We start from the raw sequence: 18,852 nt of genomic DNA on the forward strand, positions 1-18,852 counted from the left end.
CGTCAGAAACGCAAAATTCACACAAACTCGAAAGTTCATCACGTTAGAGATTTCAGCGTAGTAAGAGCAAAAGCAACGCGAGACCTCCAAGACATTTATTACTGGAAGTTACATCGTGCCTATAGCAATAGAGAGAAGTGTAAACAAGCTCAACACAAGGTAACGCAAAAATTCTCGTTAATAGAATTATATGAACAGCAAAGGTAAATTACTGAATCTACTTGGATATTCTGCTCCGAGTCAAGTGCTTAACCTCTTTCGCATTGCACAAATGCTAGCTATTTAAATCTTGGAAATTTTAGCCAGTTTACGAACAATTTCTAGTGTAAACGTTTTCAGATATGTGTGCTTTTCAGCAACTCTACGAGCGAATGTTTTACGTTTGAATTAATGAAAACACTTCGTCACTTCAACACATTATATTTTATTAAAATTAGATAATTATTAGAAATTGTTTGGTATATATTTTTAAGGATTTGGCTAGCGGAGTTAGTATAAATTAAAAAAAAAATTGTTTCGTAGAGTAGAAGAAGAGCTTGTCATTTGAATGTTATAAGTGCAAATTGCTGACTTTTCAAGTCCATATTAATGAATAATAACAATGACTGTATAATCTAAAAATAATTTACAACTCAAAATCGTAACTTACTGAATTTAATATCAAAAATATTTTACCTGTTTTGGATTGTTGCTGATAGTATAATATAAACTGATCTTTTCAATTGAATATCGAAGTGAAAAATACTGACTTAAAAAGTCTACAAAAATAAATAAATGAATAAAAAACTTTACAGATATACAAAGTAAAACTTGAAATTGCACTGAATTTAGCATTAAAGATATAAATGATATCAGTTGAATTTCAAGAACTTTTGTTTACTGAGCAATTTTGTTGTTGTTTATCAAAGAGAAATATTAGAAATATTAAAATAGCTTACAGTAAGCACAATTCAATAGAAATTAAGCTGCATAATTTCCACAAGAAAAGTATTCTTCCATAGCATAATTTCTTAAGTCGTTGACTTAAATGTTGCAATTCAAATTTCTTCCAAAAGTTGTCAAAATTTCTATCTACAACTGTGGGAGAAATTTGACAAATTTTAATTAGAAGCAGGTTGTCGAACGACTAGAAGGTTCGCGTCTATGTAAACAAAAGATACCTGGACTCTTTTGTTTGTAAAAAGGCAGAGTATTGTCTAAATCTCAAAGCCATAAATAATGTCTTCATTAATGACATATATCCGAGTGAACTTCTGCGTTAAGTTTAATCACGTAGCGGACGTTGACTCGGACGTAATGAAACACTTTGTCATACTTAAAATTTTAAATAATTTTATCAAAAAAAAAACTTTTATCAAACTAATCTAATTGAATTTGATTAAATTTTATTTGACGAAAATAAAAATGTATAAAATAAAAAGGGACGCCATGTGTGCCGAGCAATGATTGAAAAGAAGATATAAGAGCTCAAAAGCCACTGGAAAAGACAGATAATGCGATAATTTGGCGTTTTGTGTCTGTTCACTAATAATTTCTTATTCTCTTTTTTCTCACGTAAGAAAAATCTGACAGAACGAGAGTTTTTGTAGTCGTTATAAAATAGCGATAATTAATCTAAACAAACGGTAGTTTTGGAGACGAGCGGTACTTCCAACGTTTGCCAAAGTTTTCCAAAATCCAAGAGAATTCCTATAGCGACAATGAAAAACTTTACTAGCATTTATGACAGCAAAATCTTTAGCTAACTTGCTTCAAATGATTTTTCCTTTATGTTATAAACATCTTAAAAGATTTGCGATGTATTTTTCTTAATAATCATTTGGTGAGAAGCACCAAACTATGCCTACAGAGAAAAAATAATTTCAATAGAAATGCAAAGTAATCAAAAAATTTCGTAGAACATTTCATGGGTGGCTAGCTTTGTCTACAGAAATACTGTGAATAATAACAAATGATAATATCTTCGTAATAAGGTATTATCATTGATACAGCTATACAGCAACTAGCGTGGGAAATCTAGTCATTGTGTAAACAATTTGTCGGCATTCACAGTAGTTTTGGAATTGTCAGAAAGTCACGTGGGATGTTTTAAGGTGATCGAGTCAGACTCGAAGTTTTTACATTTCTTGATCCAAAAATCCCTTTCTCCCCCAGCCGAAATAACCCAATAGACTTAAATTTGGCTAAAGTGTATCCAATTTATAAGATTTTCAACTTATATAACGCATTAAATTTCGCAGCAGGCTAGGCACTACAACCGCACAGCGAGAAACATTTTCAAACAATACTAAAGAATTCCAATCTACAAAATATTTACTACTGTTAGTTCAAATTGCCATTTATATAAGGGGTGTCCAGTCGTGTTTTATCAAGCATTTGTTGGGAGAATTGTATAGTTCATATTGATTAAACTCTCATGTTTACCTTTGCAGCAGACAACATGGAGGAACTAATTTGGATCATTATAGTCAGCGTCGCTGGAGGAATCATTTTACTTGCGCTTATGGCGTTTATTATCTATAAATGCTGCTGTAAAAGTCGAAGGTAGGCATTTACTCTCACTTATAACTATAATATAAATATATAAATATATATAATATAATTATACAACATGGAAATACAAAAGAAAATGCCACAAATTCCATCGAGAAAAAGTGTGATTTATTTTATATTTTCATGTAAGCCACGATACTTTTAAGAAGTGTGAATTAAAAACGAAAGGAACTTATTTTCACTTCGAATTTTAAGTTCATTATGCCTTCAACATCTAATTTGCATCTTATTCAAATATGACAAATGATATGATATTTGCAACAATACGTGTCCTCCATGTTGGTGGTATTAACCAATGAAGCTAACGAGAACGAGAAATATTTTGCTAAATAGCACCAACATGGCGGCGATGACATAAAATGCAAGCGAAGAATACTTGCCTGATACTGTTTTATTGTATTCAAGGAGAAATAACGATGGAAACGCCAATGGGCAAAACGGCCATACCTGGCAAGCCCACGACAAGGATGTTGAACTTGCAGACGAAGAGGAACCACGAGAGAAATTGAAAAAAGATGGATTGTGTGAAGAAACAGAAGCCGGCTGGACATTTCCACGAAGAGCAAAGGCTGAAGACCAAAATCCCGAGCCCAAAACAGAAGACGGACTTCGTGAAGATACAGAGATGGGGTTCGCCTACCCCAGAAGAGGTAGAACAGAAAACGAACTCCTATTACCAACGGATACAAATAATCTGTCTGCATCTGAGACTGCCCTTAAATCTGTAGTACCAATTGGATTTATGCCGATTACATCTTCTGGAGGCAAAGAAGGAAGAAATGAGAGAACTAAAACCGACGTCCAAGACCACCGCGCTGAACATGAAAACTCAAAGGAAAAAGTAAAGGACAAAGAGAGCTCTTCTGATTCGACTTCTGATTCAGACAACGATGAAGAACATCAAAATGGAGCCCAACACTTAATAAAAACCCCAGACAAGAAAGGAAGGAGAGGTAATCGTAAAAGGTCATTTGTACAGAAAAAAAGATCCAATTCTCTCCATTACTCGCTGGAAGAAATCCCCGAATACAGCAAGCCAATCAAAAGATCTGTCTCTAACCCCAGTATTGCAGCAAGGGAGAGAATGGTACAGAAAGACAAACGCTTTGAGAGCTTTGAGACGTGGAGATCAACGATTCCGATCCCAGAACCGGATCATCAAAATGATTTTGCAAGCAAACGCTCAAATGAAGAAGACGACCAAGACAATGCTCCTCCATCGTACGCAACGAGTGACTCTGGGGTAGAGTGCCTTGATGCTCTCTCGGGACATGACGATGAGAGTATAAATCAAAGCGACAGTGTCCCCGAATCACCAGGAATCCCATCGCAGCTAAAAGATGAGACCTCTTTCTCATCTTTCAAAGAAACGACAAGCTACAGAGAGAGGACGGAAATGAGATACCAAGAATCTAAACCAATTATGCATACCACCGATCAAGGCATGAATGGTTTCCAAAGTAACGCCCTAGTTATGACGACAAAGGATCACACCGCATTAATTGATGTAAATGCAGTGAAAGATTCATCATTTCCATTTGCTACGACGAATCAACAAGGTATCTTCTTTCAAAGCACTCCAACGGAGGACAAATCTAAGGACATTGCCTTGCCGTACAGTGATCCAAAACTGGCTTTGAAAAGCGTAACTAGTCCAGTTTCGAATAGCATGAGTAGTTCAAGACAAAAGACGAACGAAAAAATTCAGACAAAAGAAGAGCAAATGGACTTCAGAAGTGTCAAACTCAGGCCAACTTCCACAAACTACGAGCAGAGCACCAATACGTTCACTATTTTGGGCTCAAACCATGGATACACAGCTGCAACGCCTTCTTCTGAGAACAAAAAAGAGCACCCTACATCTCTCGAGCAACAAAGGCCGAAGAATCAAGATATAGCGTCTCCTTGGCACTCAGGTCAATCAATGATCATCAACACAACAGACGGACCTAAGGATCATTACGTTCTTGGTTTCTCCAAAAACCAAGCCAATGATGCAGAAAGGAATGTGATACAGATAAGTAATCCAGAAACAGAAAATCGGACAGATTTTCACAGAGTTCATCTCAGACAGACACCACAAAGCCTGAAGCAACATATTGCATTTCGGGAAGAAATGGAGCAACGTGAATCGACAGATACCCAAACACGCGAAGATAATTCAAACAGCGACGAGACAGAGAAAGAGAGCGAAACAGTTATAGGAGTTCATGATGGGATTAAACGATTCCAGTCCCAAGCAGCACAGGTTCCAAAGCCGGTGTATGGTTCGCATTACATATCGAAAAAAGATCCCAATCAAAAACCTGTGAATATTGTCTCTAAAGAACCCGTACCCAAGATGAAACCTGTCGACAAACCTATCAGCATCGTAGCACCCGAGCCACCTACAATGGACAGAGAACAACACAAAACGTTTATCATATCCTCGAGCAACACAGATGCCGTCAAAGCTAATCAAAAAGAAAACATCCCCATAACTATTTCCAAGAATGAGAGGACAAGACCTATGAGCATGAATGAATCTGTGGTTTCTGAAGACAGACGTCACATCCGGTATTCAACAGGAAACTTCAATCAAAGTCATGTCACTCTAGGATTCAAAGATTTACCGCCGAAATCAATGATGGTTATTCGAGGATTAGACGAAGAGGAAAAGAAAAACACAACATCGGGCAAGCAAGATTCACAAGAGAAACCCGTGGCTGTTGTTCCCCCACAAAGTCCAAAGTCAAGAACAGAAACCCCAGAGGATAGAGCCGCATTTGAAGAAGAGAGAAAGAAGAATTGGAAGCGGGAGCAGATCGAGCAGAAACTAACGACTGCTCACCTCAGGAGTCAGGCACAGAATCAACAGTTAATGCAAGCATCTGGGCTGGCCTACCGGCAATGCATGCCTGAGTTATTCAGTAAGATCAAGCAAATTGGTGAAGAGAAGGACGAGGTACCCGTCGAATAATGCAATGAAAACTGTTACTCACAGAAGAGATGTCGTATGAGTTGGAAACGTCCCGAACCATGATTTCCAATCAATCTAATTTCAATCGAAAGTGAGTGAGAATATGGACCAAAAAAACACAGTACATAGGGCTTTTTCGAGAATGCCAAACAAGGTGCATTGTGGAATAGCTTGGGAACAAAAAAAAAACGTTTGTACCCAAGATTGAACCTTCTTTGGCGAACTCATAAAAGTTCTATAAGATTGCAGTGTTAAGTTTGACTACGATGGTGTTTGAGATTTCCATGATTGACCCAGACTATTCCATATTCATGGAACGGAGGAGCAGAACAAAAATATCCGCAACCGGCAAAACCAAAAGTACTAGAATTTACAGTAATACAAACAGAAACACTGACTCGACGAGTAAATACATCAACTACCACATCTTCAACGACAACATGATTCTCGATCGAAAACAAAAACAAACTCTAAGACAATTATAGATGGATGATACGACGACTTTTTGAAATAGGTCATTGCTAAAGGATATTTCGGAAAGTCTTCGGAGGCGACTAGTAATATTTGCATCCAGGAAAACATAAGGATTCTGCCTCGTGTTCATTACAAAGCTCAAGGCACAAGAAACGTTCACTTTCTATATATACTTCATAGGACTATTACCATGACGGTAATTAATGATTAATATAATCTATATTAGATATGTTAAAAATGAAGAGAAGTAAGCCATGTTGTGGAGCTAAACAATACAAATTTTCTCTTGTCATGGGAAAACTTGCTTTGCTGTTGCCCTCCAACATGGCGTCGTGATACGTCACTTCAGAACTCTTAATAGGGACTTTAAGATTTGTAAAATCTGCGACGGCGACGTCAACCGGAAGTGTAAGTTACTTCGCTTTGGGGTTTGGCGTCTTCAGAGTCTATCTTCCCTGAGGATGAGTTGACTTTACTGACAATGTTTTGAATGAAATCTCCAATGAACAGAACCCCAAAGAGAAATTATTTACACTTCCGGTTGACGCCGTCGTAGATTTTGCAAAGTCCCTAATAGCTTGTCATAGTGTTTTCTCATTTCAGAATATCATTCTCTTGAGTATTAATCTTTATTTTCGACTGAGATCAAACTCAAACCAAGAATACTGTAATAGAAATGGGCAAAACGCTTTTTCTGTTTTTTTTTTTGTTTCAATTCTCATTGTTAATTGTATTAACAATTTCGGAATAAGGCAAGTGTTTACTAAAATTTGCGATGTAAAATAGTTGATCCATTATATTAATTGATTGTGTTTTCTTACGCCTAAACAAAAAATATATCTAAAAAAAACAAAATTTTTCTCGTTAAGAATATACCGTGACTAACTCGAGTAGATTTTTAATTTTGGTTATTAGGGGTGGGGTGGGTTAAGTTGGTTTAAGTCAGTTTTAGATATTAGAAAGTGGCGAGATTAGTAGCGAGGTTAGTTTTAGTAAAGGCCGGGAGGGTTTAGTTGTAATACACAATATGACTATGGAATGCCTTAACAGATGTATACACAGATCTGGAAATTTACGAAGCTTTTTTTCTATTTCGATATTATTACAAAATGTTCCAGTTTCCAGTTAGAAAAGAAGATTAACCCTTTATGGAGAGGTCAGCCATGTTGGATGACAACCCATTGGGTTAGCTGCTATCCAACATGGCGTCCATCATGATTTTTAAAACCACCTCTGGATATAGAGAAATAGTTCCTTATTTTCTTCTAAGAAAAAAAATCCTCTCTTTTTCTGATCACTCGTACCTTAATTATAATATAACTGAAAACCACTTTGCCTCTCCACGCACAAACCCCCAACCCCCCTCCCCCAATCCCTACCACACCTGCAATGTACATAAAGTATTCCTCAAAATATTAGAAAAATTGAAAACAAAAAATGTAAATTCCGAAGACTAGAACTATATTTATTTCATATCCTAGTTGGCAGGCTTGACAAAAGCAAATAAAATATTTTTGTTTAGCATTGGTTTATGGTTATCATTGTAGTTACCGCCATTGGTTGAAGGATTGAGAACTGAAAGAAAAGAAAACAACAAGAATTCATTAAAGTTTTTACCCTCTCTCTGCATCTGTGTTCTGTTTTAAGGGTATAAAAGATCTTCCTAGCATTTAATAGCCAGTGGCTAACGAACCTGTGGCCCTCGTTTCGTAATGAAATGGGAATTTAGGAGTTGATATTTGCAGAGGGGAAAAGCCGAAAATAGGACACTCGTTTCTCACCTCTGGGGTCTCGAGATTGATTCCGTGACTTAGCATCACATGTGAGAGGAGTTTGTAAGGTCTCTCTCTTGATTCGAGGGGTTCTCTCCGTGTTCTCTCTACGAAAGCTAAGCTAAATTCCAATTCAATCTGTGAGTTAGCCGTGCCCTGACTTAGATCAGCCCATAGGTTGTTTCAAGGTTTGATGAAATTTGATGGAGAAGTCCAAAAAACGTGTAAGTTTTCTGGAATAGAGTACTAAGAGCATCTTGCTATACACTCAATCAACTTAGGCGCAATGTTTCCTTTCTATTAAAGACCACGTCCCATGTGCCTTAGAGTCCTATACATCTTGCCAGACATTCAATGAAAACCTTGACCTAAGCTGAAAAGTTTCATAGATCTCTTTACCTTGGTCGCAATGTTTTCCCATTTCAGACCACGTGTCATTCTCTTGAGAATAAGATTCTTTGTTTGGGTTCCATCCATATGCGTTTTCACGCGCACAACCGTTAAACAAAGGAATTAAAACTTGGTCTGAAATGATACGTGGCCTGAAATGGAAAAATCATCAACCCAAGCTCAAGTATCAGGAAATAAATACTCACGGACTTCCACCGAACGCAGGGCTTGCCCCTGGACCTCCCCCAGGGGAGCCGAACCCTCCAAATCCCGCGGACTGTTGACCGAATCCTCCAAAACCAGGCTGTCCTTGCTGTGCTTGTTGCGCCACGTTGCCAAAGCTTGGAGTTGCGGATTGATGAGCGAGAGCACCAAACAAAGGACTACCTGAAACACTGAGAAAAACACGATCTTCTATCAATACTCGGTGTGCATGTGACGTCATAGCCACCATGTTGGTTGCTTAAAGAACGACGTTCGTCTGTTTTGTCTTATGTCATCCAACATGGCGGTCACGTCTTTTGTCCTTGAACATGTGACGTCATAGCCGCCATGTTGGGTGCTGGACTCGTTTTGTTTTCTCTTATGTCATCCAACATTGCGGCCCACATCTTTTGTCCTTTTATTTTTATAACAAGGGAAACACACCAAGAACTGTATGCTTGAAGGCACGAGAAATAGAGAAAAAAGTAATTCGTATTTACGAAATTTAAAGCGAGATTTTTGATGTGTTCATGGTTACTCAAACGAATTTTGGGAATATCAAGGTTCCTGGGAAACAGTAACGTAAGCGTGAATACCCTTTTGTTGCCCAGAAATTTCGTTCTCGTCCTCACTGTTAGTGATTAAAATAATGAAAACCAAAAACAACTTAAACATTCTGGGCCCCTCTAGATACCAGCCTAGTTGCTGAATGGGTTACTCTGCTAAACTAAAGTTTATCTATCTAACATTGAAAACTTACTTTCCAAAGCTACCACTTCCGGTGCTGCTTCCAAAACTATTATAAAAACAAATAATTGAGCATTAGATTACAAGCTTCCTGTTGGCGTGTGTCGATATACTGTATTATGTAGGAATAATAGATGCTGTTTTAGGGGAGATATTTCCAAGATGGCTATTTTGTCCCTTAAATTAGACATAAAATACACTGCGATGTCAACTCGATCCAGTTATTTCTTTAACCTCGGACTCGCTAATAGTCCCCTTAGTCCCCATTGTCGCCATCTTGAAAGGTAGCCATGCCTTTGCATCGAAGCGAGACGAACGGTGAGCTTGCAATGATAGAGACAAGTGTGAATAATTGTCCAAGGTGTTAAAAATGTCTCCATCATTGCAAACTCACCGTTCGTCTCGCTTCGATGCAAAGGCATGGCTACCTTTCAAGATGGCGCAGGGAACTGTGAAAAGGACTACTGATTTTTGTAGATTGTGGCATCAACTTTGAACGGCTTGAACGTGTAAATATATATGAGATGATGTATTGAAGCTTGATTTTGCTACTAACCCTCCAGCCGTTGCCATTCCTAACTGTGGCGAGCTGCCAAAAACTGGAGCTGAGCCAAAAGCAGGTGCAGACGAGCCAAATGATTGTGACGATCCAAAGACTGGAGCACTACCGAAGGAAGGCGAGCCACCAAACCCTGGGGAACCTGAGAAAATAAGAACTTTATGAATATTGGTCCGATGGTCTTTCATTAATAGGAGCCATGTTATTATAACACAGCCCATGAACCTCATTATGCCAGAGTCCATGGACCTCATTACACAAGAGGCCTCGGACCTTCATTACATCACTGCCCATGTAACCTTATTACACCAAAGCCCATGGACCTTCATTACACTACAGCCAATGGACCCTTATTACATTACAGCCGATGGACCCTCATTACACCACAGCCCTTGAACTTTCCTTATGACACAGACCACGAATACCTCATTTTAATAAGAAATGAAACCTTACCCTTAATGAACCCTTAACAAAGTACGATGGAATCTATGTAATTATGATGACCAACACGTACCTCCCCCTCCCACAGAGAATCCTGACGATGCTACATTCCCAGTCCCTTTGGTAAACGATCCACCGCCGAAACCACCAGAAGACTGGGGACTAAACGATGATGGAGTTCCACTGCCAAAAGTCGGCTGAAGGAATAGAGAAAAACAAATTTAAGCTTTATAATCATATTCCTAAGACAGTTTATATTTGGCTAACTCAGACATCACCTTGAAGCCAGTAGAGGTGTTTGCACCAAACAATGAAGTGCCTATAGAAAGGAGATAATGGAAATTAAAAATGATTGAGCAAGTGAACTGAAATGGAGAAAAAGGAGCGAAAAGACAAAGTGGAAGAAAGTGAAAAGAGTGGGAAAGAAAGGGAAGAGAAAGAAGAGAATAAGAAAGTAAAAGGAAAGTAAAGAGAAGGAAAAAATTAAAGGAAGCAGGATGGAGAGCAGAAGGAAGATTATCAATTCCAAGGAGACTTGTCAAACAACATGAAAAATATATATATTTACCAGCAGAAGGACTGGATGTTGCAGAGGCAAGGAAAGGATTTTTGATAGCCTGTTGACTTGGTTGACCCCCAAGTCCAAAACCACCAAAACTTATTCCAGTTCCTAGTTTAAAACAACAAGGCAAGTATTATTTTTATATTTTTGGTACTTCTAAACCAGAAACACACAAAAGACATGGAATAACACGGAAAGGGAACAAAGATTTGATATCAAGGTGAAAAAAAACAACAACAAAAAACCAGGGAATAATATAGATAAAGAAAATTGTAATTGCAGCAAGCTACATTCATCCCGAGGTGTCACGTGTTATCTCAGTAACAAGACCAGGAAAGCCTTGAGGCACTCAATATGAGGGAGTTTGAATCGCAGGCACCTTTTTTGTTCAGGGGAGTTCTCTCGACCTACTGCTTAAACTTTTTTCATAAGTGATTCATTTTATCTGTATTATTATTATTGTTTCAAGTCTAGCCTCATTTAAATAAAGGAAATAGTTAACTAAGTAAGACTTTCTTACCAGTTGAGGTCGTTTCTTGAGGTTTCGAAAATGCAGACTGGCCAAAAGCAGATGAAGTTGGTGAAGTAACAGTACTTGTAGACTGACCAAAAGCAGGTTGACCAAAAGTGGGTTGACCAAATGCCGATGAGGAAGAGGAGGAAGGCGATCCAAACTGTCCTGTTCCGCTTTGGGATGTTGTTGAAACACCAAAAAGTCCTCCTCCTTGAGAAGCTTGTGATGATCCAAAAAGGCCCCCTTGAGAAGTCCCTCCTGGTGAAGTTGTTGTTGTTCCAAAAAGGCCATCTTGTGAATCTGATGTTTGGGCTCCAAAAAAGCCCCCTTGAGAAGTCCCTCCTGTTGAAGTTGTTGGTTTTGTTCCAAAAAGGTTCCCTTGAGAAGTCTCTCCTGTTGAAGTTGTTGGTTTTGTTCCAAAAAGGTCCCCTTGAGAAGTCTCTCCTGTTGAAGTTGCTGGTTTTGTTCCAAAAAGGCCCCCTTGAGAAGTCCCTCCCTGAGAAGATGTTATTGTTGCTTGTTGAAAAAGGCCTCCTTGAGAAGTCCCTCCTGTTGAAGTTGCTGGTTTTGTTCCAAAAAGGCCCCCTTGAGGAGTCCCTTCCTGAGAAGATGTTGTTGTTGCTTGTTGAAAAAGGTTCCCTTGAGAAGTCCCTCCTGTTGAAGTTGTTGGTTTTGTTCCAAAAAGGTTCCCTTGAGAAGTCTCTCCTGTTGAAGTTGTTGGTTTTGTTCCAAAAAGGTCCCCTTGAGAAGTCCCTCCTGTTGAAGTTGCTGGTTTTGTTCCAAAAAGGCCCCCTTGAGAAGTCCCTCCCTGAGAAGATGTTATTGTTGCTTGTTGAAAAAGGCCTCCTTGAGAAGTCCCTCCTGTTGAAGTTGCTGGTTTTGTTCCAAAAAGGCCCCCTTGAGGAGTCCCTTCCTGAGATGTTGTTGTTGCTTGTTGAAAAAGGCCCCCTTGAGAAGTCCCTCCTGTTGAAGTTGTTGGTTTTGTTCCAAAAAGGTCCCCTTGAGAAGTCCCTCCTGTTGAAGTTGTTGGTTTTGTTCCAAAAAGGTCCCCTTGAGAAGTCCCTCCTGTTGAAGTTGCTGGTTTTGTTCCAAAAAGACCCCCTTGAGAAGTCCCTCCCTGAGAAGATGTTATTGTTGCTTGTTGAAAAAGGCCCCCTTGAGAAGTCCCTCCTGTTGAAGTTGCTGGTTTTGTTCCAAAAAGGCCCCCTTGAGGAGTCCCTCCCTGAGAAGATGTTGTTGTTGCTTGTTGAAAAAGGCCCCCTTGAGAAGTCCCTCCTGTTGAAGTTGTTGGTTTTGTTCCAAAAAGGTCCCCTTGAGAAGTCCCTCCTGTTAAAGTTGCTAGTTTTGTTCCAAAAAGGCCCCCTTGAGGAGTCCCTCCCTGAGAAGATGTTGCTGTTGCTTGTTGAAAGAGCCCCCCTTTAAAGGTTCTGCCTTGTGTTGTCGTTGCTGCTTCTGCTGATGACCCCAAGAGGCCCCCTTGTGATGATCCTTGAACTGAAGACGTAAAACTACTGAATGGACTGGATGTTACTTCTGATGAAGTTGCAGCAATTACTCCTGCAGAAGTGACAGCAGTAACAGTTGTGGATGATGCTGCAGTGGTCTTTGGTGTCAAAGTAAACATGCCAACTCCAGAAGATGCACCTGAGGATGACGTTGCAGAGATCGTAGAGGAAGGGTCTTTGGTGCTAAACGAGAATAACCCTGGGGTGGTAACGCCAGTAGCACTCATGGTTATTGAACCAAATGAAGATGTCGGGGATGAACTTGATGTAGTCTGAATGTTAGCAAATGGTCTGAACACATTAGAAGGCGCAGCAGTGCTTGTTGGTCCAAAGGTAAGCCCCCCACCTGCAGCCGAACCAGGACTGAATGGCTTTACTCCACTAGAAACAGAGGATGCAGTTTCTTTTCCAGGGACAGGTCCAAAGGATGGTGATCCAGATGGTGATTCAAATTTAAATCCGAAAGAAGGTGCTCCTTCGTTTGGCTTACTAGATGAAGAAGTAGAAGTTGGTGCACTAAATGGAACATTCTCTTTGCTTGAATTCAACTGAAATCCCATAGAGGTTCCTTTTGTTATTTGAGTATCACTTTCAGGTAATTTCTGCAAATCTCGTGGGACATCTGCTTGCTCCTTCTGGCCGTTGCTATTGTTAATCTGGTTGGAACTGTCTTTAAATAGCTGTCGGTTTACTCCTGGTGAGGATATTACTTCAGGCTTTATGATCCCCGAGTTTAGTGGGCTACTCTTCGGCTGAATGCTGCTTTCACTACCCAAAGATGCAGCAGGAATGGTTTCTGTTTCTTTCTTGGTATTTAAAGATGCGGCAAACGAGAAAGAAGTAGGCTTGGTTGTTGTACCTTGTCCTAAATTCTCCTTCAAAGGTACGGTGTCCTTCGCTGTCCCAAAACTAAAGCCAGAAGCTGTGGTAGAGCTGCCTGGTGGTACTATGGAAGGTCGGGTCAAAGGTGTTGCTGGGACTGGCACAGGTTTGACTGTCAAATTAGAAGGCTGTATCTTATCTTTTGAAGATACTGGTTTCACAGTCACCACAGGTGGACCTGGCTTAGGACTTTCAGTGCCTTTAATGGCAAACTCGGTACTACTCTGTGGTTTGAAACCAGCTTTCTCGGCCTCTAGTTGGGAGTGTTTTAGAGCCTCTTCAGCGATACTTTTTGCAGCTTTGTTTTCACTTTCAATATCTCGTGCTCTTTCACCTCCAGACTGACCATGGGTGACCATAGATCGTGGCTCAATGCTCGCAGAAGGATCAAGATTGGTTTTCTCTGCACGCATTTCTTCTGCTCGACTCATTGCTGCTAAAGCCGCAGGGGTAACTGTTTGCATATCACGTGTAGAACTGACTGGGGTTTGTTGGGGCATTTGCTTTAAAATTGTCTTATCGCCAGGACCAGCACTTGGCAACTTCAAAGCGGCTTCTTTTGTAGAATTAACAGAACTCTTCGAGGTAAAGCTTGAGGGAAAACCTTCCAGGCTTTTGTCTGAGCTTGGAGGGGCCATGTTGAACCCCCCTGTACTTAATGGAGGTGTTCCTGTTCTTCGTGCTACTGGAGTACCAGTTGGTTCTGTAAATTTGAACATTTGAGTGGATCCTGTGGATTGAGATGTTCCAGCATTGCTAGATGCAATTGTCAGGGGTGGAGTTCCTGTCCGTTGGGGAAGAAGACCAGTTTTATCGAAAATTGGTTTTGGCGCTGTCATTCGAGGTGGTGCTCCAGTAGTTGCAGTAGAAAGTGTTGGGGCCCCTATGCTTTGAGGTCGAGCACTAAAACCCAATGTTTCGCCTGTCGCCTTGGATGCATTTGTAGAACCCAGTGAAGTGAAGAGAGCTGGAGACTGAGGACTGGTTTGGTATGCATTTTCTTCTTTGATAATGCTCTCTCTGGACTTTCCTTCATCATACGAGAAGGCTTCTCTTGTGCCACCAGTCACAGCAGACGTAGAGGAAAACGAGGGATGAGTTGCACGACTGGTTTGGTATGCATTTTCCTCTTTAATATTGCTCTCCCTTGACTTTCCTCCAACAATTTCTACAAACGCAAAGGCTTTTTCTGGGCCACTAGGTACAGCAGGTGTAGAGGAAAACAATGGTAAAGTTGCACTTGTACTTTTGACTAAAGGAGTTTCAGAGACAATGCGTCCCTGGCGACTTGGTGGTGAAAGGTTTGTTATTGGCTCTGCTAATCTTCTCTGGATTTGTCTTGCACGAGAGGTATTTGGACTGACTGTAAGTAGTAAATGATTTTTTTAAATTTTTGTAGTGAATACATGTACTGAGGTCATTCTTCAAAGCATGATCCAGCAAAAGCATTACTACTACTTGTCGTTAAAGTGCGACCCTCAAAGTTTGATGTCTAGTTTGCCAACTAGCATTTCAACAACCAGTCAATCAAAGAACTGAAATCAAAGAAAAAATATCTTGAGGAAGATTTTGGACTGAATTAAAGATTTTAGAGGATTTTAAAGATTGAATTCAGTCTAGAATCTCCCTCTAGATATTGTCTTTTTTATTTCAGTTCTTTGATAGACGGTTGCTGAAATGCTATTTGGCGAAGGAAACATCGAACTTCGGGGGTCCCACTTCAATAATAATGGTGATAACATCATACTTATTAGTAGCAGCAGCAACGACAGCAAATCTTTAAGAACAGCAACAGCTGATGTCATTATTATCATCCTTGTTGAATCACCATCATTATCATTATTACCATTGTCATCATGATTATCACCATCACAGTCAAGAACAGCAACAGCTGATAGTATCATCAACAGCTGATAGTATCATCAACAGCTGATAGCATCATCAACAGCTGATAGCATCATCGACAGCTGATAGCATCATCAATGTCATCATCATCACTACTGTACTATCATTTTCAGAATCATCCTAATCAAGAACAGCATCATCAACAAATCAACAGCTTCGAAATTTACAAGATTAACTACCACAACAGCTTCAAAGTCGACATCACAATAAAAAAAAAACTACAGAAGCAGCATCAGTCTAAAATAAATCAAAAACTTCAAAACAGGCAAAAGCCAGCCCTTACCAACAGCGCTTCTTCTGATTGGTGTGGTCTGTCGCTTTCTCAACATGTTGATAAGCTGGGCCGATTTGTTGGCTGGAATGTTATCTATAGCAACAATGCAACGAACTCAGTTGGCCATTTAGAAAATATAAATATTAAGGTTAGTTTAAGAAATATAAGGGTGTTGTTGAAGTATGTGCACATTTTGCAGCTGTGGTACCTATTCTTCGACTTCCATTAAATCTAATAGTTCACTGTCTTGCATTGTGACTTCATAAACTACCACTAGCAGACTCCCTTGCACATTTTCTTTTGTTCAGGTTAAATAGCACCAATTGTCTCACTATTCCCATGGGGAGAATACAGTTCCCAGGGAATACAAATTTGAATAAAAAAGAAAATTCACAAAGCATTTTGGTAGAGGAAGTAAAATGACGCCATCATGGAAACGGCCTATTGGAAATGGGATTTGGAGTTTGTGGAGGGAGGGAGACCAGTGAACTTGGATAAAGAATCTCAAATCAAGGGACAGATCTAAAAAAAAAGGTAAAGTACCTATACTTTACATCGGTAGTTCCTTCAGTTGAAATTCAACTGCTATCAATGGAAGCCGACGGTGCGCACTTTACCCCCTCTCTCCATTAGTGCTCTGTTTTAAGAGTATTCAAAGCTGAAGCTACACGGATTACAGAGAAGTCGAAACAGACGTGGAGATCCTAAGGATCGAACCGTGGACCTCAAAGCTCTGAAGGTCAAACACTAACCAACTGAGCTACGCCTGCTCCTAAAAAGATCTTCTTACATGTGATCCAGAGTCCAGGAATCAAATCTAAGTCCCAAAGGGTAAGAGGTGGATGGACTACTACTATGCAACCCTTGATTCACTTGTTACCTACATTGTCGATGATCAACTAGTCACATTTATACCAATCACAAGTTAAGATGAGTCCAGCTTTCAGGACATTTCCTCCAACAACTCTTTTGTTCATTCCAGAGGTTATTAAAGATCCCTAGAAAAAAAGGTTAATTTACCTGGCACTTTGATTGATGATTGTGCAGTGGTATCCAGATCAAGACTTTTCATAGATCCCTCAAGAGAGGACAGTTCATTCATATTTTCCCTGAAAAAAATCAAAATTCGTAAGTCATACAAAAATCTATCATTAATGTGTCAATGTACTTGTATTGCTGGGTTTCACTTGACGTCATTTACTACAATAGGATTCTTTCTGGTTGCATTTTTGACAGCAAATGGTAAAATAGATACCTTGAGCTTACGATGCTCGCTGATGGTTTATTCCAAGACAGGGATAACAATTTCTTGCGCTTCATCTTCTCAGCAATTTTATCTAGCCTGACAGACTAAAGAAAGAAGCACACAGTACATAACAAGCTTTACTCTATATGTTAGTGTCGAAGTTGGAGTAGAGAAAGCTCACTCCATATATGGTATGATCAATAATTCCATATTTGGATTGTGCAGAAAAGCAGCAAACATAAAGGCTGTCGTTTTATAACCAACATCTGTCATCAACATTTTTGAAGAAGAAAACACCTTAACACCTTGGACAATTATTCACAGGTCTCTATCATTGCGAGCTCACCGTTCGTCTCGCTTCGATGCAAAGGTACAGCTACCTTTCAAGATGGCGCAGGGAACTGTGAAGGGGACTATTCTGAGTGGCTTCGTTTTTATAGAAGAAAAAAAAGAGGGAGAAAAAAGAATGAAATACAATTTTTATTACCTGTTCCTGAGAAACTCTTTGATGAGCCTGTAATGTCCTGTAGACGGCATCCATTGTTGGCCGCTGAATCTTACTGTTTAAACAAAACATTTCCACACAATAAATATACATCCACTCTTGATGGAATAGTTTGTGTGTAGTGTCATCCAATGCTTCCTTGGCCACAGGGTGCCCAGTTTGGATAAAAGTAAAAAGTGAAATTAAAATCGGAAAAAAATTGCCTTCATTCGTTTGGGCTTTAGACAAGACGTAAATGCCAAGATGTAAGATGTAATTTTAGGGTTGAATATAGATTTTTGCATCCTGTGATTGGTTGAGTGACCAGTGAATCTCAGACAATAATCACTGCTCAAAATAATTCAACAATCATTCCCCTCAGGCTCAGTGATTCACAATTCGGTAAATATTCACCAATAATCCATTTGTCCTCAGCAAAGAATTGTTAGATATGATTTTCTGTAATAAACCCAGCCTATGTGTAAGTGTGAGCATCATTTTTTACAATTTAACTGTATTTTATTTTAAGACTAGTATTTTTCATTACTGGGTTTCACTCAGCTGATAAAAACCTGAACTTGAAAATGTATTATCTGTGCCAAATGGTGGCAAGTGTTGACCACCATGTGTTGTCAGCCAGAAAGAATGCTATTGAAAACTTGTGATTCAGCTGATGAACATTCCGCACGAGACAGGAAATGACGTCAAGTGAAACCAGATAAGACAAAGACTTACTTTCGACTTTCATTTTCTTTGTTCCATTCTTCATCAAGAACCAAATGGACTTCACTGTCAAAGTAAATTGTATTCAAAATGGTAAGGCCATTGTGATGGTAGTGGTAATGATTATGGTAATGGTGATGGCGATGGCAATGGTGTGATGGTGATGGCGATGGTGATGGTAATGGTATTAACAATGGCATTTCCACAGAGTGGCTCTTCTTCCACTGGATTCTAATTGGAATTTAGAAGTTCATTTTTACCGAGGGAGGAAAGTTGTAGATTCCAGAAAACCACTTCAAGCACAGGAGAGAACCCGAGCATGATGGGACTCAAACCCAGGTTGCATTGGTGCGAGGCAAGCACTCTTACCATCACGCCACCTGTGTTTGACTCCCCCCCCTCCCCCAGCACTTCCCTGCCCCTGCAGCCCATAACTGTCTGAACTTCTGGCTTGGCGACATGACCATTTTATGCAGTATTTTTATGCTCTTATAGACCTCTTTAATTTGGGCACAACGTTTTTCCAATCCAGACCTCATCCCATTCCTTAGAATATCATTTCTTTGTTTAATGGTTGCACACGAGAAGACACATGAAAATGAACATAGCTCAAACAAAGCATCTTATTCTCAAGGGAATGACAAATGGTCTGAGATGT

The 18,852-nt window shown here is 39.7% G+C and overlaps 2 protein-coding genes across 2 annotated transcripts in view; one reads left to right on the forward strand and one right to left on the reverse strand.

Annotated features, from left to right (window-relative positions):
- Positions 1 to 7,507, forward strand: LOC116300326 (uncharacterized). The gene is made up of 3 exons (XM_031709176.2): positions 1 to 159; positions 2,433 to 2,544; positions 2,959 to 7,507. The coding sequence occupies exons 2-3, from the start codon at positions 2,441 to 2,443 to the stop codon at positions 5,510 to 5,512; spliced, it is 2,658 nt and encodes an 885-aa protein (XP_031565036.1). The 5' UTR covers positions 1 to 159; positions 2,433 to 2,440; the 3' UTR covers positions 5,513 to 7,507.
- LOC116300325 (uncharacterized) overlaps positions 7,431 to 18,852 on the reverse strand; it is a 23,165-nt gene continuing 11,743 nt past the window's right edge. The window contains exons 20-32 of the mRNA XM_089025273.1: positions 18,207 to 18,260; positions 17,475 to 17,547; positions 16,997 to 17,091; positions 16,762 to 16,850; positions 15,751 to 15,834; positions 11,182 to 14,925; positions 10,668 to 10,769; positions 10,378 to 10,418; positions 10,173 to 10,296; positions 9,656 to 9,800; positions 9,113 to 9,148; positions 8,355 to 8,543; positions 7,431 to 7,561 (exon numbers count right to left, since the gene is read on the reverse strand). Coding sequence (XP_088881399.1) covers positions 7,534 to 7,561; positions 8,355 to 8,543; positions 9,113 to 9,148; positions 9,656 to 9,800; positions 10,173 to 10,296; positions 10,378 to 10,418; positions 10,668 to 10,769; positions 11,182 to 14,925; positions 15,751 to 15,834; positions 16,762 to 16,850; positions 16,997 to 17,091; positions 17,475 to 17,547; positions 18,207 to 18,260 — 4,804 coding nt within the window. The 3' untranslated portion in view covers positions 7,431 to 7,533. The remainder of the gene's footprint in view (positions 7,562 to 8,354; positions 8,544 to 9,112; positions 9,149 to 9,655; positions 9,801 to 10,172; positions 10,297 to 10,377; positions 10,419 to 10,667; positions 10,770 to 11,181; positions 14,926 to 15,750; positions 15,835 to 16,761; positions 16,851 to 16,996; positions 17,092 to 17,474; positions 17,548 to 18,206; positions 18,261 to 18,852) is intronic.

This window comes from Actinia tenebrosa, unplaced genomic scaffold (genome assembly GCF_029948245.1).
Source record: "Actinia tenebrosa isolate PJP-AT-01 unplaced genomic scaffold, QUT_ActTen_1.0 PGA_scaffold9__36_contigs__length_13948895, whole genome shotgun sequence".
NCBI lineage: Eukaryota > Metazoa > Cnidaria > Anthozoa > Actiniaria > Actiniidae > Actinia > Actinia tenebrosa.